General features: G+C 38.8%; 1 protein-coding gene across 2 annotated transcripts; it reads right to left on the bottom strand.

Moving 5' to 3' along the window:
• Positions 1-2907: 2907 nt before the first annotated feature.
• On the bottom strand, positions 2908-25660 carry LOC129846554 (zinc finger protein 271-like). Of its 2 annotated transcripts, XM_055914499.1 has the most exons (3): positions 25159-25660; positions 17315-18685; positions 2908-5485 (listed from the first exon to the last, which is right to left on the bottom strand). In XM_055914499.1, the coding sequence occupies exons 1-3, from the start codon at positions 25421-25423 to the stop codon at positions 3768-3770; spliced, it is 3354 nt and encodes a 1117-aa protein (XP_055770474.1). In that variant the 5' UTR covers positions 25424-25660; the 3' UTR covers positions 2908-3767. The 2 variants fall into 2 exon arrangements, with proteins under 2 accessions (XP_055770474.1, XP_055770472.1); XM_055914497.1 differs by lacking the exons at positions 17315-18685; positions 25159-25660 and adding an exon at positions 12077-12642 and having other exon boundaries at positions 2908-5680.
• Between the last annotated feature and the right edge of the window lie 723 nt (positions 25661-26383).

Genomic DNA, 26383 nt, shown 5'->3' with positions numbered 1-26383 from the left:
GGAGATAAACTTATCACACAAGTCAGAGATATTCTTAAACTAAATCTTTATTCACTTATTAATAAGGGAGCAGGTCAATACAACACACACATATAAAGTGAATCAATTGAGTGCTCTACGATAATGATGGCTGGTCGACAAATCACCCCCATAAGATTTGTTGAGAGCCACGAGACAAAAGTACAAAGGTCTTTTATAGCCAAGATACACCCCTTTCAACCTACATGACCAACAATAAACGTATAGAACGGGTCACAAGGTTAAGATTTGTATGAAAGATACTTATAATTCTCAGCAGACAGTATCTGCTGTAAAAACAGTACTATTTGTGTAGAGACCAGGGTCTGGCCCTGAGGTCATCTCTCCCTGGTACCATATAGAACTGAAACATTAACTCATGCTCTGGAATGTGGTCTCTTTAGGTTTTATCACCCAAAAAACATTGGAAATCTCCTGTCAGTGTTATCTCCCAGAGGCCCATCCTAAGTAGAACACACAGACACAATAGTTCTAAGAACCCTCTATTCTGTTGCATAAAACAACCATTTGATCCAATAAAAGTATTATACCATAATGTTGCAGTTTTGCTCACAGTGTCCACTAAAAGTTGACTAGTAACAACAACTGGGACATAAAAGACACCCACCATGAGACCCACTAAATCTGCCCAAGAAGAGGCAAACAAAAGAAAAACCCACACCAAACTTAAAGACAGGAAGCAAATCAAAAAGGTGGAGCAACTAAAGGTGTTGCCTCTCCACATCTATCAAGACAACTGGAGCACTGGGCCAGACACTCTTAAAACCTTTTCTCAATAGGGGGTGCTGTTTTCACTTTGTAAAAATTTAGTTCCCAAATTAAACTGCCTCGTACTCAATTCTTGCTCGTACAATATGCATATTATTATTACTATTGGATAGAAAACACTCTCTAGTTTCTAAAACCGTTTGAATTATATCTGTGAGTAAAACAGAACTCAAGTTGGAGCAAAGTGGGAAATCTGAAATCAGGCAGGCTGTTCTGGGGTCAGTTTATTATTTATTTAACCTTTATTTACATTATGTCTTCTATTGGTCGAGATGCACTGCATACGCCTTCCCCAGCAAATAGTGAGAATTGAAATGGAGTTGCTAGGCAGATCTGAGGCCATATAAAGGGTCTGGGAACGTGGGGTGCACTCTTTTCATCATTCGCCATGACGCAAGACAGACCTCAGGATGGCGTTCTGGGAAGCTCCCGTTATAGGCCTTAGATATATCCGGCTCTGATTTTATTCGATATAGGTGTTAAAGACATCATAATGTTGTTATTTTAAACCAAGTTATATCAGTTTATATCAGTATATTGCGATTTTTGGATATTTCTTTGTGCTGCGTTATAGTGAGTTGGGCTAATATAAGCTAATATAATGCTATATTGTGTTTTCGCTGTAAAACACTTAAAAAATCTGAAATATTGGCTGGATTCACAAGATCTTTGTCTTTCATTTGCTGTATGCTGTGTATTTTTCATAAATGTTTTATGATGAGTATTTAGGTAATTCACGTTGGTCTCTGTAGTTATTCTAGTTGCTTTGGTGAGAGTTGTGAGGGTGGCTGCAATGTAAAACTATGATTTATACCTGAAATATGCACATTTTTCTAACAAAACATATGCTATACAATAAATATGTTATCAGACTGTCATCTGATGAAGTTGTTTCTTGGTTAGTGACTATTTATATCTTTATTTGGTCGAAATTGTGATAGCTACCTATGCAGGAAAACAATGGTGGGAAAAAAAAGTTGTGTCTTTTGCTATCGTGGTTAGCTAATAGAAATACATATTGTGTCTTCCCTGTAAAACATTTTAAAAATCAGAAATGATGGCTGGATTCACAAGATGTGTATCTTTCATCTGGTGTCTTGGACTAGTGATTTAATGATATTTACTTGTGACGCTATGCTAGGCTATGCTAGTCAGCTTTTTTACTGATGGGGGTGCTCCCGGATCCGGGATTGTGATGAAGTAGAAGTTAAATAGAACCTGGACCAGCTCAGGTGAAACACCTTCCCACTAACGAGATGACAAGCCAGCACAGGTGTAACACATACTGACTAACGAGGTGACACCAATCAGTGCGTCCTACGTGCTAACGAGCTAGACGTGCTAACGAACAACCTCAAAACATAAATGGAAAAACCAAAGACTAACACCTTAAGAGAATGCTCACCACCAACAGAAAACAACTTCCATTTCACATTATAATCAACTGCAATGCTTCACCTTCACCAATATAAACATGGTGTCTACTAGCAATCAACAATTAAAAAAAAAAAGTTTAAAAAAAAGTAGTTTCTAGAATTTTTTGAAAAACTCACTCGCTTCTAGAACTCTCGTTCCCTTGGAACGAGCCCAAACAAAACCCACAGGAAAACCGTGCAGTCAAAATAAATTGTGATCCATGGCAACGCAATGGCTAAACGCAAAACACTAATATTTTTGACTGCCCATTCTTGAGACAATCAGCAACCAAGTTGTCCTTACCACAGACATGTCTGATTTCAAGAGGAAACTCCTGCAATATCCGTAGTAACTTTCCACCTCACTGCAGAGCTTCTCTCTCTTTTCAGGGTTCACTAGATAGGCATGTTGTTGGATCGGGGCCCAGTCCCCAATGTCATGCTCTAGTACATTTGGTTTGGCACATGTGAGAATTAACCCTGATATTCTAAAAACAGGGCAACAATGTCAATATAATTGTACCCAAAAAACTGTCAGTTGGTTGCATGAATAAATTTCATTACTAAATGTTACATGAAATGTAAATATGAAATACCAAAACCAAATGTACACCCCTTTGATAATATGTATTGTCAATAATTAACTTAATGGTAAGGCATGGTATAATAAAAAATAAAACAAAAATTTGTTGTTGATTGCATAGTCTTATTTTCAACGTCTTTTCAATTACATTGTGCTAGGTGGGATAGCCTCAATGTCAAAACACAGTTTTAACGTGTCCAAATCAATAACCAATATGCAGAAACAGTTTGGGATAAATTGAAAACCTAAACATAACATGTGCTATTTACACAAACTGCCACAATAATCATAATTCTTGTATTTTTTTAAACAAGCTCCTTATAAACTGCACAAGCACCAGAAACAGTGTTGTTTTGACAAGTAGCAATAAATCACTGATATCGATTAGGGGGGAAATCAGGTTGTACGTGATGTTGGAATGCATTTAAATGTAGGGGTCGCTAAACAAAGGAACGCAACACTTATTTGTCATAACTCATCGATATCATGCTAAAATCATTTGTGCGACAGGAGGGAGATGAGGTTGCACGTCCTGTTAAAACTAACAGCTCAAAACCACACGGAATCTGGGAATAATGTGTACTTACTAAATCTCATAAATAGTACTCTTTCATTTCAGAGCCTAGATTTTATTTTCATTTTTGAAGTGTTGCATTTTAATTCAAGTGGGTCACCAACGTGGTAAGTGTAACACAGCTCTTTTTGTGTTAGTCACTTTTTGTTAAATCATATAAATAGTACTCTTCCAATTCAGAGCCTGGATTTTCCCCCTGAGGCTAATATCCATATCATGCTGAAATCAATAGAACAGGGGACAAACATTTAGGGTTCTACATTGTGACATCATTAAAACACTCCTACTACAATGTTAAAACATTCTACATTGTGACATCATTTCATTGAAATCATGAAACAACTCCTTCATGTATTTTCTGAAATTTAGTCAGAGATCTTTTATCAGATTATCTCTGGTCACAGCTATACGATTTCTCTCCTGAGTGTGTTCTCTGGTGCACTGTCAGATAGCTAGATCTAGTAAAACTCTTCCCACATTGATCACAGCTATAAGGTTTCTCTCCTGTGTGTGTTCTCTGGTGCACTGTCAGATAGCTAGATCTAGTAAAACTCTTCCCACATTGATCACAGCTATAAGGTTTCTCTCCTGTGTGTGTTCTCTGGTGTGAAGTCAGCTGGCCAGATGTAGGAAAACTCTTCTCACAATGATTACAACTATAAGGTTTCTCTCCTGTGTGTGTTCTCTGGTGTCGAATCAGATGGCTTGATGTAGTAAAACTCATCCCACATTGATCACAGATATAAGGTTTCTCTCCTGTGTGTGTTCTCTGGTGTAAAGTCAGCTGGCTAGATGAAGTAAAACTCATCCCACATTGATCACAGATATAAGGCTTCTCTCCTGTGTGTATTCTCTGGTGTATAGTCAGATGACCAGATGTAGTAAAACTCTTCCCACATTGACCACAGCTGTAAGGTTTCTCTCCTGTGTGTATTCTCTGGTGTAATGTCAGCTGGCCAGATCGACCAAAACTCTTCCCACATTGACCACAGCTATACGGTTTCTCGCCTGTGTGTATCCTCTGGTGTAGAGTCAGATGGCCAGATGTAGTAAAACTCTTCCCACATTGACCACAGCTGTAAGGTTTCTCTCCTGTGTGTATTCTCTGGTGTGATATCAGGCTGGTTGACTGAGTAAAACTCTTCCCACATTGACCACAGCTATAAGGTGTCTCTCCTGTGTGTGTTCTCTGGTGTAGAGTCAGATTGCTAGATGTAGTAAAACTCTTCCCACATTGACCACAACTATAAGGTGTCTCTCCTGTGTGTGTTCTCTGGTGTAATGTCAGAGAGCCAGATGTAGTAAAACTCTTCCCACATTGACCACAGCTATAAGGTTTCTCTCCTGTGTGTGTTCTCTGGTGCACTGTCAGATCCCTAGATTGACAAAAACTCTTCCCACATTGATCACAGCTACAAGGTTTCTCTCCTGTGTGTGTTCTCTGGTGTAGAGTCAGATTGCTAGATGTAGTAAAACTCTTCCCACATTGATCACAGCTATAAGGTTTCTCTCCTGTGTGTGTTCTCTGGTGTGATATCAGGCTGGTTGACTGAGTAAAACTCTTCCCACATTGACCACAGCTATAAGGTTTCTCTCCTGTGTGTATTCTCTGGTGTAAAGTCAGAGTGCCAGAATGACCAAAACTCTTCCCACATTGATCACAGCTGTAAGGTTTCTCTCCTGTGTGTGTTCTCTGGTGTAGAGTCAGATGACCAGATGTAGTAAAACTCTTCCCACATTGACCACAGCTGTAAGGCTTCTCTCCTGTGTGTATTCTCTGGTGCACTGTCAGCTGTCCAGATTGATCAAAACTCTTCCCACATTGATCACAGCTATAAGGTTTCTCTCCTGTGTGTGTTCTCTGGTGTGTCGTCAGATTGCTAGATGTAGTAAAACTCTTCCCACATTGACCACAGCTGTAAGGCTTCTCTCCTGTGTGTGTTCTCTGGTGCACTGTCAGCTGTCCAGATTGACTAAAACTCTTCCCACATTGATCACAGCTATAAGGTTTCTCTCCTGTGTGTGTTCTCTGGTGTTGAATTAGATGGCAAGATTGATCAAAACTCTTCCCACATTGAACACAGCTAAATGGTTTCTCTCCTGTGTGTGTTCTCTGATGAATTTTAATGCCTGATGAGGTGAATCTCTTCCCACAGTCAGAGCAGCAATGAGATTTCTTCCCTGCGGGTCTCTGCTGGTGTTTCTGGAGGAGTTCTGATGTGGAGAGACTCTTCTCTGCCTCGTCAGCATCATGAGGTTGTTGAGGATTCCCAGAGGATCCACGATAGTCCCGTCTCTCTCCTGTGTGAACAACAAAGTCAAATGGTTCAAGGCCCACAACAGTGGAAATTCACTGTAAAAGGTGATGCCAACAGCGTAGCCATGATGTTGTACAACAACTGACGTCTGTAATGAATGTAATGATTTGACATTTGTCTTAAAATTAGCAACAATAATCATATTTTGTATTGTTTTCACATTAGTAGTAACATCGATGATTGAGCCAGATGACTTTTGGTCTCCAATATGGGCCCCTTTCTGTGTTTAATAAAATTGTGGCACGAGGGCGAAGCACATACAATCAAATTGTAGAAACACCTCCCTGCTAATGAGGAAACCACTAGTTATGGATGTAGTATATCTGGTAATGAGGAAACCGCTAGTTATGGATGTAGTATATCTGGTAATGAGGAAACCGATAGTTATGGATGTAGCATATCTGGTAATGAGGAAACCACTAGTTATAGATGTAGTATATCTGGTTGTAGAAACTCCTTCCCGCTAGTGAGGATAATAGTTATAGCAAAGATTTTAGTTTTTCACAAAGTATTCTGAATGTGAATGGGTGAAAACTCAGGGGAGTAGCCTCCATTTCCAGGTTGCTTATGAGTGCATTTCACACTACTTTGGATTATAATTGTAAGGCTCGTTTGAATGTCCTGCTTAATATAATGTTTGTGTGATCATCGCAAATCAACCGCTTTGTACTTAAAAAACCCTTCAACCAGTAAAATGTTCTTTGTCTTTTCCATCAGCCTGACAATGAGGGTTTGTACACTGTTTGCCAAATTGTCCCATAACTTCACCTAACAACAAATATACCTGTAATGAACGAAGAAGCACTTTGGTTGTTGTTGCATGACATACATAGTGTACTGTAGGACCCATAACAACAACATAGACCTACTGTAGGACCCATAACAACAACATAAACCTACTGTAGGACCCATAACGTCACCTAAAAACAACATAGACCTACTGTAGGACCCATAACAACAACATAGACCTACTGTAGGACCCATAACTTCACCTAACAATAACATAGACCTACTGTAGGAGCCATAACTTCACCTAACAACAACATAGACCTACTGTAGAAGCCATAACTTCACCTAACAACAACATAGACCTACTGTAGTACCCATAACAACAACATAGACCTACTGTAGGACCCATAACATTACCTAACAATAACATATACCTACTGTAGGACCCATAACATTACCTAACAATAACATAGACCTACTGTAGTACCCATAACTTCACCTAACAACAACATAGACCTACTGTAGGACCCATAACTTCACCTAACAACAAATAAAGGAAAATAGCTCTGTGTGTTGTACAATAGCCTATCCATCAAGGAACAGTTCTCTACACATTATGAGCAAAGTATCTCTCTGAGCAAACAGACTAACGAGACCCTACATTAAATCAAGCAGACAATAACATTATAAACATCAATTTGTTAGGGATGTTGGATCCAACGTGGAGCACGGCATAACTGTCTTTACCAGAGTAATGAATGAAGAAGCTGGTTGTTGTTGCATGTCGTGATGTTTGTCATGTGACTGTCATTCAGAAAATTATTTCCTGCATCAGCTGATGATAGTTTAGTAACTAAACAGCTACAGTATTAAGAATTATGTGTAATTATTGAAGAAACACATTAATGACAGTATCCATTTGGGTGTTGTCAATAAAGTTAAGGTGACTAGGTTAGAACCATTTGATTAAGCAAACTCTGAAATGATTTAGGATTTCTGTGCCCATGAAAACTGTTTTCCCAGCGTAACATAAGGAGACACTAAATGTTACATAGTTAGAGTGCATTTCAGAGATCTGAATACAAAAAACTGTCCTAACAGGACAATAATCTGTAGTGCGTTATCATTCTAAATGACCTGAATAAAGGAACAGTTCTCTGTGCTTTATCTTGGACTTATTTTTCTACTGTATTATTGATGTTTGATTATTGTATGTTTGTTACACTCCATGTGTAACTCTGTGTTGTCTGTGTCACACTGCTTTGCTTTATCTTGGCCAGGTCGCAATTGTAAATGAGAACTTGTTCTCAACTTGCCTACCTGGTTAAATAAAGGTGAAATAAATAAATAAAATAGATCAGCAACGGTGGCTTGCAAACAGTGGATAGTAAGTAGCCCACCTTTGGAATAACTATGTATAGTTATAACTGTAGTATCCTGTATAACTGTAGTATCCTGTATAACTATGTATAGTTATAACTGTAGTATCCTGTATAACTGTAGTATCCTGTATAACTGTAGTATCCTGTATAACTGTAGTATCCTGTATAACTATGTATAGTTATAACTGTAGTATCCTGTATAACTATGTATAGTTATAACTGTAGTATCCTGTATAACTATGTATAGTTATAACTTTAGTATCCTGTATAACTGTAGTATCCTGTATAACTGTAGTATCCTGTATAACGGTGTATAGTTATAACTGTAGTATCATGTATAACTATGTATAGTTATAAGTGTAGTATCCTGTATAACTATGTATAGTTATAACTGTAGTATCCTGTATAACTATGTATAGTTATAACTGTAGTATCCTGTATACCTATGTATAGTTATAACTGTAGTATCCTGTATAACTGTAGTATCCTGTATAACTGTAGTATCCTGTATAACTGTAGTATCCTGTATAACTGTAGTATCCTGTATAACTATGTATAGTTATAACTGTAGTATCCTGTATAACTATGTATAGTTATAACTGTAGTATCCTGTATAACTATGTATAGTTATAACTTTAGTATCCTGTATAACTGTAGTATCCTGTATAACTGTAGTATCCTGTATAACTGTGTATAGTTATAACTGTAGTATCATGTATAACTATGTATAGTTATAACTGTAGTATCCTGTATAACTATGTATAGTTATAACTGTAGTATCCTGTATACCTATGTATAGTTATAACTGTAGTATCCTGTATAACTGTAGTATCCTGTATAACTGTAGTATCCTGTATAACTGTAGTATCCTGTATAACTGTAGTATCCTGTATAACTATGTATAGTTATAACTGTAGTATCCTGTATAACTGTAGTATCCTGTATAACTATGTATAGTTATAACTGTAGTATCCTGTATAACTGTAGTATCCTGTATAACTGTGTATAGTTATAACTGTAGTATCCTGTATAACTGTAGTATCCTGTATAACTGTAGTATCCTGTATAACTGTAGTATCCTGTATAACTATGTATAGTTATAACTGTAGTATCCTGTATAACTGTAGTATCCTGTATAACTGTAGTATCCTGGATAACTGTGTATAGTTATAACTGTAGTATCCTCTATAACTGTAGTATCCTCTATAACTGTAGTATCCTGTATAACTATGTATAGTTATAACTGTAGTATCCTGTATAACTGTAGTATCCTGTATAACTGTAGTATCCTGTATAAATGTAGTATCCTGTATAACTATGTATAGTTACAACTGTAGTATCCTGTATAACTATGTATAGTTATAACTGTAGTATCCTGTATAACTATGTATGGTTATAACTGTAGTATCCTGTATAACTGTAGTATCCTGTATAACTATAGTATCCTGTATAACTGTAGTATCCTGTATAACTGTAGTATCCTGTATAACTGTAGTATCCTGTATAACTATGTATAGTTATAACTGTAGTATCCTGTATAACTGTAGTATCCTGTATAACTGTAGTATCCTGTATAACTATGTATAGTTATAACTGTAGTATCCTGTATAACTGTAGTATCCTGTATAACTATGTATAGTTATAACTGTAGTATCCTGTATAACTGTAGTATCCTGTATAACTATGTATAGTTATAACTGTAGTATCCAGTATAACTATGTATAGTTATAACTGTAGTATCCTGTATAACTGTAGTATCCTGTATAACTGTAGTATCCTGTATAACTATGTATAGTTACAACTGTAGTATCCTGTATAACTGTAGTATCCTGTATAACTGTAGTATCCTGTATAACTGTAGTATCCTCTATAACTGTAGTATCCTGTATAACTGTAGTATCCTGTATAACTATGTATAGTTATAACTGTAGTATAGTCTGGGAGGTGGTGAAACCACTCAGGCTTATTTGATGTGATCTAATGTTTTGATCATCTAGTTTTCCTTACAAGCATTCAGTCACCAAAGGGGGTTCGGTCATTCCTTTGTTTATATACTGTCTCATTGACAAAAATATTTTGGATTATTTGTTTACATCATTCCTTTGTCTCGACATATACAGTAAACGTGCTGAGGTTCTACTGTTGCCAAGGAGACACATTTTATTTATTTATTTACAGTTTGGAAGGTTGGGAGTCTGACATCCAGGATTCACATTTTATTATTTATTTAGTTTGAAGGGTTGGGGGTCTGACATTCAGGAGACACATTTTATTATTTATTTACAGTTTGGAGGGTTGGGGGTCTGACATCCAGGCGACACATTTTATTATTTATTTAGTTTGGAGGGTTGGGAGTCTGACATCCAGACGACACATTTTATTATTTATTTACAGTTTGGAAGGTTGGGGGTCTGACATCCAGGAGACACATATTTATTTATTTACAGTTTGGAGGGTTGGGGGTCTGACATCCAGGATACACATTTTATTATTTATTTACAGTTTGGAGGGTTGGGGGTCTGATATCCAGGCGACACATTTTAGTTCTAATGGTGCCGTTCTGTTATTCTTTTCAGCTTCTTTTTCCAAGCATCTTACATTACTCTGAGACTAGTTATCCTGGGATCTTACATTACTCTGAGACTAGTTATCCTGGGATCTAACATTACTCTGAGACTAGTTATCCTGGGATCTTACATTACTCTGAGACTAGTTATCCTGGCATCTTACATTACTCTGAGACTAGTTATCCTGGGATCTTACATTACTCTGAGACTAGTTATCCTGGGATCTTACATTACTCTGAGACTAGTTATCCTGGGATCTTACATTACTCTGAGACTAGTTATCCTGGGATCTTACATTACTCTGAGACTAGTTATCCTGGGATCTTACATTACTCTGAGACTAGTTATCCTGGGATCTTACATTACTCTGAGACTAGTTCTCCTGGGATCTTACATTACTCTGAGACTAGTTCTCCTGGGATCTTACATTACTCTGAGACTAGTTCTCCTGGGATCTTACATTACTCTGAGACTAGTTATCCTGGGTTCTTACATTACTCTGAGACTAGTTATCCTGGGTTCTTACATTACTCTGAGACTAGTTATCCTGGGTTCTTACATTACTCTGAGACTAGTTATCCTGGGGAATAATTTCAATACATTTGCAAAAAATCGAAACCTGTTTTTGCTTTGGCATTATGGGGTATTGTGATGGCATTATGGGGTATTGTGATGTCATTATGGGGTATTGTGATGTCATTATGGGGTATTGTGATGTCATTATGGGGTATTGTGATACATTTTAGAATAAAGGGATGCATATTACATTTTTGGCCAAATATTTGTTTAAAATCCAGGAACTTTACAACTTTATCTCTCTAGGTCATGCCAGTAGGTTACAGTAGGTTGTATCTCTCTAGGTCATGCCAGTAGGTTACAGTAGGTTGTATCTCTCTAGGTCATGCCAGTAGGTTACAGTAGGTTGTATCTCTCGAGGTCATGCCAGTAGGTTACAGTAGGTTGTATCTCTCTAGGTCATGCCAGTAGGCTACAGTAGGTTGTATCCAAGTGGAAACAATTATCAACCCAATGTGGAAAGTGTCGAATTTGGTCAACAACAAAATTAATGGCTTATTTGCTACGTGAGGTTTACTTGATCCAACAGAAGTTTCGTAATGTTTAAGTTGTTATGTGGACGCGTGACATACCGACAACTTTGATAAAAAACACTATAGGAGTTGTCTCCAGATCGCTATGCATATTCATGCTAGTAGCTTAGCATCTCTCTCCATTGAATACAGGCGGTTGACGACAACAACCCTCATAGAATATAAACAATAGATTACAATAATAAGATGAATCAACCAATCCAAAGAAAGGATAGGCGGGAGCTAGACAACCCGCAGTGCCGCTTTGTGGACAACGACTCCCCTTGTTAGGGCGGCGAGACATCTTGTCAGTATATCCATAATCTTTGGTGTAGCCAACCCAACTCTCACATGGCACTATTGGGGGGCACTGTGTGCAGTAAATCATCACTCCATGCCGTGCCCCCCAGTCTGCGGTCAGCAGATAGACCCTTCTGAAATATATATGTTAAGTCACTTTTTGGAAACGGAACGGAGAAAACAAGGGGTAGCTTGTTCTCTAGTCGTCTGATTCTAGACATATCAGTCATCATCCTGGGCCCTCCGTTGAAGAGGTATTGACGAGCCAACTCCGAATATCCCAAGTAAAAAACGAATTTAAGGCGGTACTTACTGGTGCTAATCAGATCTCCTATCTCCTCTTCATCTTCCAATGTGACAGTAATCTCCCCTTCCTTCTTCACTTCAAAAACGGCATCCTCCTCTTCTTTTACTGTAACCCCCTCCTCCTCTTTCACTCTGAACGCCTCTTCTTTCACTGTAACGTCTTTCTCTTCTTCTTTCACTGTAACGTCTTTCTCTTCTTCTTTCAGGGTAACAGCCTCACCCTCTACTTCTTGTTTTACTGTGAAATCCTCTTCTTCCTCCTCTTCTTTCACGACAATGTTCTGCCCCAGAGATTCTTTCTCCGTCCAGCAGACCGCCTCTTCTTGAACAAGAGGGGGGTAGTTTAGGGAGGTCATGGTCGGGGATGTTAGCTAGCTAGCTATCATTAGCGACTATGCTAGTGCTAACTAAACCAGCCAGCTACTATAGCTGACTAATACAAAATAACGTAATATTAAATAGGTTAACAACTAGATACGACCTAAGTGTGTCGAAAACACAGTAGCTAATATACACCGAAAGCGTATAAATAGCTTGAATCTTTCGGCTATGTTGGCTAGCAAGCGACCGAGGTGGTTGACGCGCTGTTTATGAAGAACCGTCCACTAGATTATACGTCACGCTGGCAGCGTCGCCTGAAAGACGCACATCGCCGTCTGCTGACTGGAGGGGAAACGCAGTTGAGGTTCATATTTTATTTTCAGACAAAGATTATTGTAAATGGATTTAATTAAATAATACCATTATATTGAGACATACAAAGACAGGAATGTGTTGATTGATTAGTGCGGATAAAAAATGTTTACCACAGCACATTTAAGGCAGTTTCATCAAGTTATACTACATCTAAATTAGCAGCTAGCTACTGTATATCTATACTGCTCCTACATGGTGTAACAATATATCATGTAGATGTATATAATGAACAGACTAGGTCTATACTGCTCCTACATGGTGTAACAATACATCATTTAGATGAATATAATGAACAGACTAGGTCTATACTGCTCCAACGTGGTGTAACAATACATCATGTAGATGTATATAATGAACAGACTAGGTCCATACTGCTCCTACATGGTGTAACAATACATCATGTAGATGTATATAATGAACAGACTAGGTCTATACTGCTCCTACATGGTGTAACAATACATCATGTAGATGTATATAATGAACAGACTAGGTCTATACTGCTCCTACATGGTGTAACAATACATCATGTAGATGTATATAATGAACAGACTAGGTCTATACTTCTCCTACATGGTGTAACAATACATCATGTAGATGTATATAATGAACAGACTAGGTCTATACTGCTCCTACATGGTGTAACAACACATCATGTAGATGTATATAATGAACAGACTAGGTCCATACTGCTCCTACATGGTGTAACAATACATCATGTAGATGTATATAATGAACAGACTAGGTCTATACTGCTCCTACATGGTGTAACAATACATCATGTAGATGTATATTATGAACAGACTAGGTCTATACTGCTCCTACATGGTGTAACAACACATCATGTAGATGTATATAATGAACAGACTAGGTCTATACTGCTGCTACATGGTGTAACAATACATCATGTAGATGTATATAATGAACAGACTAGGTCTATACTGCTGCTACATGGTGTAACAATACATCATGTAGATGTATATAATGAACAGACTAGGTCTATACTGCTCCTACATGGTGTAACATTACATCATGTAGATGTATATAATGAACAGACTAGGTCTATACTGCTCCTATATAATGAACAGACTAGGTCTATACTGCTCCTATACAATGAACAGACTAGGTCTATACTGCTCCTATATAATGAACAGACTAGGTCTATACTGATCCTACATGGTGTAACAATACATCATGTAGATGTATATAATGAACAGACTAGGTCTATACTGCTCCAACATGGTGTAACAACGCATCATCATTGGGTATTGTGATGTCATTATGGGGTATTGTGATGTCATTACATCATCATGTGGGACTTTAAGGCAATGCTGTTGTTGGTGAGTAAATTGTTTTACTCCACTGCTTCCTACACTTTAAGTAAAGTGAAGGCGACTATTTTGAGCCTCAGCCTTGATTTAAAATTTTATGGAATGTTAATATGTCTTGTCTTCAATGAAAATGACCTTTCAAACATGGAATGCAACATTGTATGGAACATTACTGTCAAGTGACTTGATGTCTACGGTGCCAAAGATATTGATAGGTGGGAGTGTTGGGAGTGTCCAGTGTGTTGATTTAACGATAATAATGTAAAAATCCCACTTTTAACAACCATCAGAACTGGTTAAAAAAAGGTTGCATCCCAATGTGGCAATAAACAGCAACGTGACGCGTCACAATGAACTCAAACGGTTTACCATTGGAACACTTGATGTAATTAAATCAAACGTTTTACCATTGGAACGCTTGATGTAATTAAATCAAACGTTTTACCATTGGGACGCTTGATGTAATTAAATCAAACGTTTTACCATTGGAACACTTGATGTAATTAAATCAAACGTTTTACCATTGGAACACTTGATGTAATTAAATCAAACGTTTTACCATTGGAACACTTGATGTAATTAAATCAAACGTTTTACCATTGGAACACTTGATGTAATTAAATCAAACGTTTTACCATTGGAACACTTGATGTAATTAAATCAAACGTTTTACAATTGGAACACTTGATTCACATTCTCCATGGTTGTCTCCAGCATGCTAAAGCGTTCACAGCTGGCGATCCCTCATCGTGATTGGTTGTTCCCCACCATTTGCAACAACGTCACTGAGCACCATCACTATCTTTCCTTCATGGATCTCCTGCATGTTTACATATCTGGCATTACTCATCTCATATGTATATACTGTATTCTATCCTATTCTACTGTATCTTAGTCTATGTATTACTCATCTCATATGTATATACTGTATTCTATTCTACTGTATCTTAGTCTATGTATTACTCATCTCATATGTATATACTGTATTCTATTCTACTGTATCTTAGTCTATGTATTACTCATCTCATATGTATATACTGTATTCTATCCTATTCTACTGTATCTTAGTCTATGTATTACTCATCTCATATGTATATACTGTATTCTATTCATTAACAAATACTAAGAGGGACCAAGAGTCTGTTGATTGGTCAGTCATTGGATTCATTTGTTGAAATCAAATCAAGCTTTATTTATGCAGCACATTTCAGACATGGATGCAACACAATGGCTTCACAGGAAAAAACAGTGAAAATAAACAGAAGTATTGAGGATAAAAAAAAACGAAGAACAACTAACTAATGAGCATTGCAAAGGAAATGCCATTGATTCAAATATTAACAATATGATGCTACATCCAACCCAAAACATAACTTGTTTTTTAGGATGGGCTCTGAAAGACACTACGGGGGCATCGATTGAAAATTGACTGGTAACAACTGGGACCTAAAAGACACCCACCATGACACCCACTAAATCTGCCCAAGAAGAGCCAAACAAAAGAAAAACCCACACCAAACTTAAAGACAGGAAGCAAACCAAAAAGGTGGAGCAACTAAAGGTGTTGCGTACTACGTGCTAACGAGCTATACGCAATAAAGCCTGTAACACCTTCCCCCCTTAAGACAACAAATATATCCTATATTTTTGTTGGACAAGTTTGCTCACCACCAACAGAAAACAACTTCCATTTCACATTATAATCAACCACAATGCTTCACCAATATAAACATGGTGTCTACTGGCTATCAACAATTAAAAACAAGAAAAAAAACAATTTCTAAATAATAATATACAATCATAACTTTTCTCCTTTTTCTTTCTATAGAATTCAAAAACTCACTAGCTTCTAGAACTCTCGTCTTCCTAAAACTCACTAGCTTCTAGAACTCTCGTCCCCTTGGAACGAGCCCAAACAAAACTCATCTCCAATACGGAAAACCGTGCAGTCAAAATAAATTGTGATCCATGGCAACGCACTGGCTAAACGCAAAACACAAATATTTTTGACTGCCCCCCGTGAGACAATCAGCAACCAGGTTGTCCTTACCGCGGACGTGTCTGATTTCAAGAAGAAACTCCTGCAATATCCAGTAACTTTCCACCTCACTGCGGAGCTTCTCTCTCTTTTCAGGGTTCACTAGATAGGCATGTTGTTGGATCTGGGTCCAGTCCCCAATGTCATGCTCTAGTACATTTGGTTTGGCACATGTGAGAATTAACCTTGATATTCTAAAAGCACAATGTCAATATAATTGTCAGTTGGTTGCATAAATAATTATCATTACCAAATGTTACATAAAATGTAAATATTAAATAATTGGTTGCATAGTTGCTAGGTGGGATAGCCCCAATGTCAAAACACAGTTTAACATGTTCAAATCAATAACCAATATGCAGAAACAGTTTGGGATCAATTGAAAACCTAACATGTGGTATATACACAAACATCGGCCACAATAATAATATTTTTAAAAACAAGCACCTTATAAACTGCACAAGCACCAGAAACACTGTTGTTTTGACAAGTAGCAATAAATCACTGATATCGATTAGGGGGGAAATCAGAATGTACTTGCTGTTGAAACTAACAACTAAAAAAACACATGGAAATGGGAGATATATTTTATCTCACTGGTTAGAGGACAACCTGCAGAAGACAGTCAGCTACATTTTAAAGTGATGCATTTAAATGTAGGGGTCACTAAACAAAGGAACACAACACTTATTTGTCATCACTCATCGATATCATGTCAAAATTAATTGTGTGACAGAAGGGAGATGAGGTTACGCGTCCTGTTAAAACTAAAAGCTCAAAAAACACACAGAATATGGGAATAATGTGTACATCCCTGATTAGAGGACAATTTGTAGAAAATAGATCGCTACATTTCGAAGTGTTGCATTATGATTCAAGTGGGTCATCAACATGGTAAGTGTAACACAGCTCTTTTTGTGTTAGTCACTTTTTGTTAAATTACATAAATAGTACTCTTCCAATTCAGAGCCTGGATTTTTACCCTGAGGCTAATATCCATATCATGCTGAAATCAATAGAACAGGGGACAAACATTTAGGGTTCTACATTGTGACATCATTTAAATACTCCTACTACAATGTTAAAACATTCTACATTGTGACATCATTAAAATACTCCTCCTACAATGTTAAAACATTCTACATTGTGATATTAATTCATTGATATCATGAAACAACTCCATGTATTTTCTGATGTTTAATCAGAGATCTTTTATCAGTGTACCTCTTCCCACATTGATCACAGCTATGAGGTTTCTCTCCCGTGTGTATTCTCTGGTGTACAGTCAGAGAGCTAGATGTAGTAAAACTCTTCCCACATTGACCACAAGTATAAGGTTTATCTCCTGTGTGTGTTCTCTGGTGTACAGTCAGAATGCTAGATGTAGTAAAACTCTTCCCACATTGACCACAGGTATAAGATTTATCTCCTGTGTGTATTCTCTGGTGTGATGTCAGCTGGCCAGATCGACCAAAACTCTTTCCACATTGATCACAGCTATAAGGTTTCTCTCCTGTGTGTATTCTCTGGTGTGATGTCAGCTGGCCAGATCGACCAAAACTCTTTCCACATTGATCACAGCTATAAGGTTTCTCTCCTGTGTGTATTCTCTGGTGTAGAGTCAGAGTGCTAGATGCAGCAAAACTCTTCCCACATTGATCACAGCTATAAGGTTTCTCTCCTGTGTGTGTTCTCTGGTGTAGAGTCAGTTGGGCAGATGTAGTAAAACTCTTCCCACATTGATCACAGCTATAAGGTTTCTCTCCTGTGTGTGTTCTCTGGTGTAGAGTCAGTTGGGCAGATGTAGTAAAACTCTTCCCACATTGACCACAGCTATACGATTTCTCTCCTGTGTGTATTCTCTGGTGTAGAGTCAGAGTGCTAGATTGACCAAAACTCTTCCCACATTGACCACAGCTATAAGGTTTCTCTCCTGTGTGTATTCTCTGGTGTACAATAAGATGGCTAGATGTATCAAAACTCTTCCCACATTGAGTACAGCTATAAGATTTCTCTCTTGTGTGTGTTCTCTTGTGTGACATCAAGCTGCTTAGGTGAATAAAACTCTTCCGACATTCATTACAGCTATATGGCTTCTCTCCTGTGTGTGTTCTCTGGTGTGATATCAGGCTGCTTAGCTGAGTAAAACTCTTACCACATTGAGTACAGCTATAAGATTTCTCTCCTGTGTGTATTCTTTGGTGTAGAGTCAGAGTGCTAGATTGACCAAAACTCTTCCCACATTGACCACAGCTATACGATTTCTCTCCTGTGTGTGTTCTCTGGTGTGATATCAGTCTGGTTGAATGAGTAAAACTCTTCCCACATTGACAGCTATAAGGTTTCTCTACTGTGTGGATTTTCTGATGAATTTTAATGCCTGCTAAGGAGGTGAATCTCTTCCCACAGTCAGAGCAGCAGTGAGGTTTCTTCCCTGTGGATCTCCGCTGGTGTTTCTTGATGTGTTCTGATCTGGAGAGACTCTTCTCTGCCTCGTCAGCATCATGAGGTTGTTGAGGCTCCCCAGAGGACCCACGGTAGTCCCGTCTCTCTCCTGTGTGAACAACAAAGTCAGACAGATGGTTAAAGGCCCACCACAGCGGAAATCCACTGTAAAAAGTGATGCCAACAGCGTAGCCATGATGTTGTACAACAATTGACGTCTGTAATGAATGTAATGATTATTTGAAATTTGTCTTAAAATAGGCAAGAACAGTCATATTTTGTCTTGTTTTCACATTAGTAGTAACATCTAAACGTGTTGTCTTGAAATAAGTTATTCATGTTGTTGAAACTCTAAGCACTGTGCCAGACGACTTTGGTCTCCAATATAGGCCCCTTTCTGTGTTTAATAAAATTGTATGTAGTATATCTGCCTGGAGCGAAAATGGTGAGCAAAGATTTTAGTTTTTCACAAAGTATTCTGAATGTGAATGGGGGAAAACTCAGGGGAGTAACCTCCATTTCCAGGTTGCTTGAGTGCATTTCACACTACTTTGGATTATAATTGTAAGGCTCGTTTGAATGTCCTGCTTATAATATGTTTGTGTCATCATCGCAAATCAACCGCTTTGTACTTAAAAAACCCTTCAACCAGTAAAATGCTTTTTGTCTAGCTTTTCCATCAGCCTGACAATGAGGGTTTGTACACTGTTTGCCAAATTCGCCCATAACTTCACCTAACAATAACATAGACCTACTGTAGAACCCATAACTTCACCTAACAATAACATAGACCTACTGTCGGACCCATAACTTCACCTAACAATAACAGACCTACTGTAGGACCCATAACTTCACCTAACAACAAATAAAGGAAAATAGCTCTGTGTGTTGTACAACAGCCTATCCATCAAGGAACAGTTCTCTACACATTATGAGCTAAGTATCTCTGTGTCTAAACAGACTAACGAGACCCTACTGTAAATCAAGCAGACAATAACATTATAAACATCAATTTGTTAGGGATGTTGGATCCAACGTGGAGCACGGCATAACTGTCTTTACCAGAGTAATGAATGAAGAAGCACTTTGGTTGTTGTTGCATGTCGTGATGTTTGTCATTTGACTGGCATTCAGAAAATGATTTCCTGGATTAGCTGATGATAGTTGAACATGTGACTAACTAAACAGCTACAGTATTAAGAATTATGTGTAATTATTGAAGAACCGCGTTCATGACAGTATCCATTTGGGTGTCAATAAAGGTAACTCTCGGTTAGAACCATTGGGTTTAGCAAACTCTGAAATGATTTAGGATTTCTGTGCCCATGAAAACTGTTTCCCAGCGTAACATAAAGAGACACTAAATGATACATAGTTCGAGTGCATTTCATAATTTTAAAAAATGGCTTTACTTAGTTATTTTTTTTTTTTAACTTAGCAATGTCAATAAAAATGTTTCTTTATAACTTAATTTAAATAGAATGTAGATTAACCACAGAGAATGATGTTGAGATACAAAGACTATTATAAATTAAATGAAACTGTTCCAATAAAATGTGAATATGAAAATCACAATTTGCACCAGATCAGTAGTAATGGTCAGATAACTTGGCACCAAATGGAAAAGGTTGCTGACTGAAACTATAGGAGCATAACGACTGCTGGTGTAGCCTATTACCAGAAACTATAGGAGCATAACGACTGCTGGTGTAGCCTATTACCAGAAACTATAGGAGCATAATGACTGCTGGTGTAGCCTATTACCAGAAACTATAGGAGCACAACGACTGCTGGTGTAGCATATTACCAGCAACTATAGGAGCATAACGATTGCTGGTGTAGCCTATTACCAGCAACTATAGGAGCATAACGATTGCTGGTGTAGCCTATTACCAGAAACTATAGGAGCATAACGACTGCTGGTGTAGCCTATTACCAGAAACTATAGGAGCATAACGACTGGTGGTGTAGTCTATTACCAGAAACTATAGGAGCATAACGACTGCTGGTGTAGCCTATTACCAGAAACTATAGGAGCAAAACGACCGCTGGTGTAATCTATTACCAGAAACTAAAGGAGCATAACGACTGCTGGTGTAGCCTATTACCAGAAACTATAGGAGCATAGCGACTGCTGGTGTAGCCTATTACCAGAAACTATAGGAGCATAACGACTGCTGGTGTAGCCTATTACCAGAAACTATAGGAGCATAACGACTGCTGGTGTAGCCTATTACCAGAAACTATAAAAGCATAACGACTGCTGGTGTAGCCTATTACCAGAAACTATAGGAGCTTAACGACTGCTGGTGTAGCCTATTACCAGAAACTATAGGAGCATATCGACTGCTGGTGTAGCCTATTACCAGAAACTATAGGAGCATAGCAACTGCTGGTGTAGCCTATTACCAGAAACTATAGGAGCGTAACGACTGCTGGTGTAGCCTATTACCAGAAACTATAGGAGCATAACGACTGCTGGTGTAGCCTATTACCAGAAACTATAGGAGCATAACGACTGCTGGTGTAGCCTATTACCAGAAACTATAGGAGCATATCGACTGCTGCTGTAGCCTATTACCAGAAACTATAGGAGCATAACGACTGCCAGTGTAATCTATTACCAGAAACTATAGGAGCATAACGACTGCAGGTGTAGCCTATTACCAGAAACTATAGGAGCATAACGACTGCTGGTGTAGCCTATTACCAGAAACTATAGGAGCATAACGACTGCTGGTGTAGCATATTACCAGAAACTATAGGAGCATAACGACAGCTGGTGTAGCCTATTACCAGAAACTATAGGAGCATAACGACTGCTGGTGTAGCCTATTACCAGAAACTATAGGAGCATAACGACTGCTGGTGTAGCCTATTACCAGAAACTATAGGACCATAACGACTGCTGGTGTAGCCTATTACCAGAAACTATAGGAGCATAACGACTGCTGGTGTAGTCTATTACCAGAACCTATAGGAGCATAACGACTGCTGGTGTAGCCTATTACCAGAAACTATAGGAGCATAACGACTGCTGGTGTAGTCTATTACCAGAAACTATAGGAGCATAACGACTGCTGGTGTAGCCTATTACCAGAAACTATAGGAGCATAACGACTGCTGGTGTAGCCTATTACCAGAAACTATAGGAGCATAACGACTGCTGGTGTAGCCTATTACCAGAAACTATAGGAGCATAACGACTGCTGGTGTAGTATATTACCAGAAACTATAGGAGCATAACGACTGCTGGTGTAGCCTATTACCAGAAACTATAGGAGGATAACGACTGCTGGTGTAGTATATTTCCAGAAACTATAGGAGCATAACATCAGAATTTACGAAGGCCAGCAGCAGCGGGAGGAGTAGGCTAAGGAAGAGGTTTTTTTTCTGATGGTTATCTTGTTTCAGAGGGGTGTCATCAGTAGCCCAGAATGACAAAGTGAAAACAGGTAATAAACAGAAATACCTTATTTACATAAGTATTCAGACCATTTGCTATAAGACTCGTAATAGTCACTTACAACATTAACAATGCCTACACTGTATTTCTGATCAATAAATGTGCTTTTCTTTCAAAAACAAGGCCATTTCTAAGTGACCCCAAACTTTGAACGGTAGTGTACATAACATTACATAAAACCCCTGAGTCTTCCTCACGCTTCAGAAACAGGAGATGACCTATTAGCCGTTCCGGCTCGCACAAGCCAAGGATCGAGCAAAGGCCACCCTTCTACATAATACAATACAGAATTCATTAGAAATTACAAAATATATAGACATGGCTGTGTTTCTTTAAATTAAGTGGAGTTTTGCCAGTAAGTATGTATCTACAACTTGTTCAGAGTCCACCTGTGTTAAATTCAATTGATTGGACATGATTTGTAAAGGCACACACCTGTCTGTATAAGGTCCCACAGATGACAGTGCATGTCAGAGCAAAAACAAAGCAATGAGGTCGAAGGAATTGTCCGTATTTTATTTCAGCTTACTAAAAAGTTTTTCCCTAATTATTTGTTCTATAATAAGCATGGAGGTTTCCCCTATCAACCAGTCAAGGTACTGGTAACAAAGCGCCTCGTAACCTAACTGGGAATGGGACAGACAGCGGAGTGGTAACAGACAGGGGCGATTTGTAATCAAATCTAATTCCCAGGAATGGGGTTCATATGAACCACAGAGACTGTGTGTGGGAAAATAACATGGCCCTGTCCAACCCTGCTTGTTCCCTCGACTCCGCTACCAACCACCAATCTCCAACAGGGCCCTTAACCTATATCACTAGACACCTCATAGTGAGCTACAGGTAGGAATCAGCAATGAATCCCAATAATGAGACACCTCTGGGGGGGGTGTCAGCAACATTTAAAAAAAAAATATATATAGTGTTTTATGACAAACCGTTTTTTTACAAATCCGTCAAGACACGAACTTAGACTTTACTGTGAAATGCTTTACTTACAAGCCCTTAACCAACAGTGCAGTTCAAGAAGAAAAAGTTTATTAAGTGGACTAAAATAAAAAAGTAATAATAAAAAGTAACACAATAACGAGGCTATATACAGGGGGCACCGGTACTGAGTCAATGTGGAGGCTATATACAGGGGGCACCGGTACTGAGTCAGTGTGGAGGGTATATACAGGGGGCACCGGTACTGAGTCAGTGTGGAGGCTATATACAGGGGGCACCGGTACTGAGTCAGTGTGGAGGCTATATACAGGGGGCACCGGTACTGAGTCAGTGTGGAGGCTATATACAGGGGGAACCGGTACTGAGTCAGTGTGGAGGCTATATACAGGGGGCACCGGTACTGAGTCAGTGTGGAGGCTATATACAGGGGGCACCGGTACTGAGTCAGTGTGGAGGCTATATACAGGGGGCACCGGTACCGAGTCAGTGTGGAGGCTATATACAGGGGGTACCGGTACCAAGTCAGTGTGGAGGCTATATACAGGGGGCACCGGTACTGAGTCAGTGTGGAGGCTATATACAGGGGGCACCGGTACTGAGTCAGTGTGGAGGCTATATACAGGGGGCACCGGTACTGAGTCAGTGTGGAGGCTATATACAGGGGGCACCGGTACTGAGTCAGTGTGCGGGGTTACAGGCTAGTTGAGGTAATCTGTACATGAAGGTAGGGGAGTGTAGTGACTATGCATAGGTAACAAACAACCAGCGAGTAGCAGCAGTGCACAAAAGGGAGGGGGGTGGGGGGGGGGGGGGGTCAATGTAAATTGTCCGGTGGTGATTTTATTAATTGTTCAGCAGTCTTATGGCTTGGGGGTAGAAGCTGTTGAGGAGGCTTTTGGTTCTAGACTTGGCGCTGCGGTACCACTTGCCGTGCGGTAGCAGAGAAAACAGTCTATACTGTTGACTGGAGTCTCTGACAATTTTGTGGGTTTTCCTCTGACACCGCCTATTATATAGGTCCTGGATGGCAGGAAGCTTGGCCACAGTGATGTACTGGGCTGTTTTCACTACCCTCTGTAGCGCCTTACGGTCAAATGCCGAGCAGTTGCCATACCAGGCGGTGATGCAACCGGTCAGGATGCTCTCGATGGTGCAGCTGTATTACCTTTTGAGGATCTGGGGACCCATGATAAATCTTTTCAATCTCCTGAGGGGGAAAAGGTTTTGTTTTGCCCTCTTCATGACTGTCTTGGTATATACCCACGTGGGTGATTGAAAGATCACACTCCAGTCCAGTTGATGGTGGTAATGCACCTTAAAGTTGGTTGCCAACTGCCATATAAAGTCCAAAGAAGAAAAAGAAGCCTAAAGGAAGGTGAAATTACAAGAAACGAATTTGGTTTACCGTTTGGGGTATTTCAACTGGTTACTTACTTTGATGTGATATGAAAGTATTGTGTGAAATTATTCTGAATTGATATGAAAGTGCAGCGATTTATGTTTCTAGAAATGTATCGCAATTGAGAATGGATTCACATTTAGATGGAATATTTGACTATTTTAGCTGCCAGAACCAGTCTACCTCTGAAAATAACATATAGTCCTTGGACCTTGAGGAGTAACGGGGGCAGCAATCAGCAGTAGAAACAATAACAAAGCGTACTCCCTGCCCGTTTCGGTAAAAAGCTGAGGGATGGGGATGGAGAAATGCAACCATCCATGATATCAACATTATAATTTTAACCATGTTTTGAGGATATACCGTGTTCGTTTATATTTACTGACAAACATTGGAATAAAAAAAAGCTTATATTTTGGGTTCTGATGGGGTACGATAGTTGAACTAAGCTCATGAGGCATTTGTAAGTGAATTCTTAAAGAAGCAATGGGTACATATCATTAATGTATAAGTCCCAAAATGGATGTAACAACTACTGATTGCCCCTTTAAGACTACATATTGGGCTAATCTAATAGGAGATATTGAGGACTACAGTATTTCAGGCATTGTCATTGGATGCATTTGATCAATTGTTAACGTTTTGTTGATGGTCCAGTCTTGATGTTCTACACGTTACAGTGTAGCTTCAGCCATTCCTACAGAACAACATTACAGTGTAGAACCCCTTTACTGCATATTGGTTCAACGACTGCAGAGACGGTACTTACTGGTGTTAAACAGATCTCCAACCTCCTCTTCTTTCACACGAAAAACTACATCCTCCTCTTCTTTCACAGTAAAATCCTCCTCTTTCACTCTGAACGCATCTTTCACTGTAACGTCTTTCTCTTCTGTCACTGTAACAGCCTCACCCTCTACTTCTTGTTTTACTGTGATATTGTCTTCTTCCTTCTCCTCTTTCACAAGAGCTTCTTTCTCCGTCCAGCAGATCACCTCTTCTTTAACAGGAGAGGTGATGTTTAGGGAGCTCATGGTCGGGGACGTTAGCTAGCTAGCTATCATTAGCGACTAGGCTAGTGCTAATTGGACCAGCCAGCTCCTATAGCTGACTGATACAAAATAACGTAATATTAAATAGGTTAACAAGTAGATACGACCTAAGTGTGTCTAAAACACAGTAGCTAATATACACCGAAAGCGTCTAAATAGCTTGAATCTTTCGGCTATGTTGGCTAGCAAGCTACGGAGGTGGTTGACGAGCTGTTTATGAAGAACCGTCCACTAGATTATACGTCACGCTGGCAGCGTCCCCTGAAAGACGCACATCGCCGTGTGCTGACTGGAGGGGAAACGCAGTTGAGGATCATATTTTATTTTCAGACAAAGATTATTGTAAATGAATTTAATTAAATAATACTATTATATAGAGACATACAAAGACAGGAATGTGTTGATTGATTAGTGCGAATAAAAAATGGTTACTACAGCACATTTAAGGCAGTTATATTAAGTCAAACTAAATCTAAATAAGTAGCTAGCTACTGTATGTCCATACTGCTCCTACATGGTGTAACAATACATCATGTAGATGTATATAATGAACAGACCAGGTCCATACTGCTCCTACATGGTGTAACAATACATCATGTATATAATGAACAGACCAGGTCCATACTGCTCCTACATGGTGTAACAATACATCATGTAGATGTACATAATGAACAGACTAGGTCTATACTGCTCCTACATGGTGTAACAATACATCATGTAGATGTACACTACCATTCAAAAGTTTGGGGTCACTTTGAAATGTCCTTGTTTTTTAAAGGAAATCAAATTATTTCATTTATTTACCTGTTTTTGCTTTGTCATTATGGGGTATTGTGATGTCTTATGGGGTACTGTGATGTTATTATGGGGTATTGTGTAGATTGATGAGGGGAAAAAATGATTGAGTCAATTTTAGAATAAGGCTGTAACGTAACAAAATGT

This window comes from Salvelinus fontinalis, unplaced genomic scaffold, assembly GCF_029448725.1.
Source record: "Salvelinus fontinalis isolate EN_2023a unplaced genomic scaffold, ASM2944872v1 scaffold_0586, whole genome shotgun sequence".
In the NCBI taxonomy this organism is placed as follows: Eukaryota; Metazoa; Chordata; class Actinopteri; order Salmoniformes; family Salmonidae; genus Salvelinus; species Salvelinus fontinalis.
This window is presented reverse-complemented; position numbering and strand designations above follow the sequence as displayed.

Excerpts from the sequence above, each read along its gene's own strand:
- LOC129846554 (XM_055914499.1), bottom strand. The coding sequence starts at position 25,423 with ATGAGCTCCCTAAACATCACCTCTCCTGTTAAAGAAGAGGTGATCTGC. Across the intron at positions 18,686-25,158 it reads TGGAGATCTGTTTAACACCA|GAGAGAGACGGGACTACCGT; the intron begins GTAAGTACCGTC and ends TTGTTCACACAG. Across the intron at positions 5,486-17,314 it reads GATTAAACATCAGAAAATAC|ACACAGGAGAGAAACCATTT; the intron begins ATGGAGTTGTTT and ends ATCAGAGAACAC.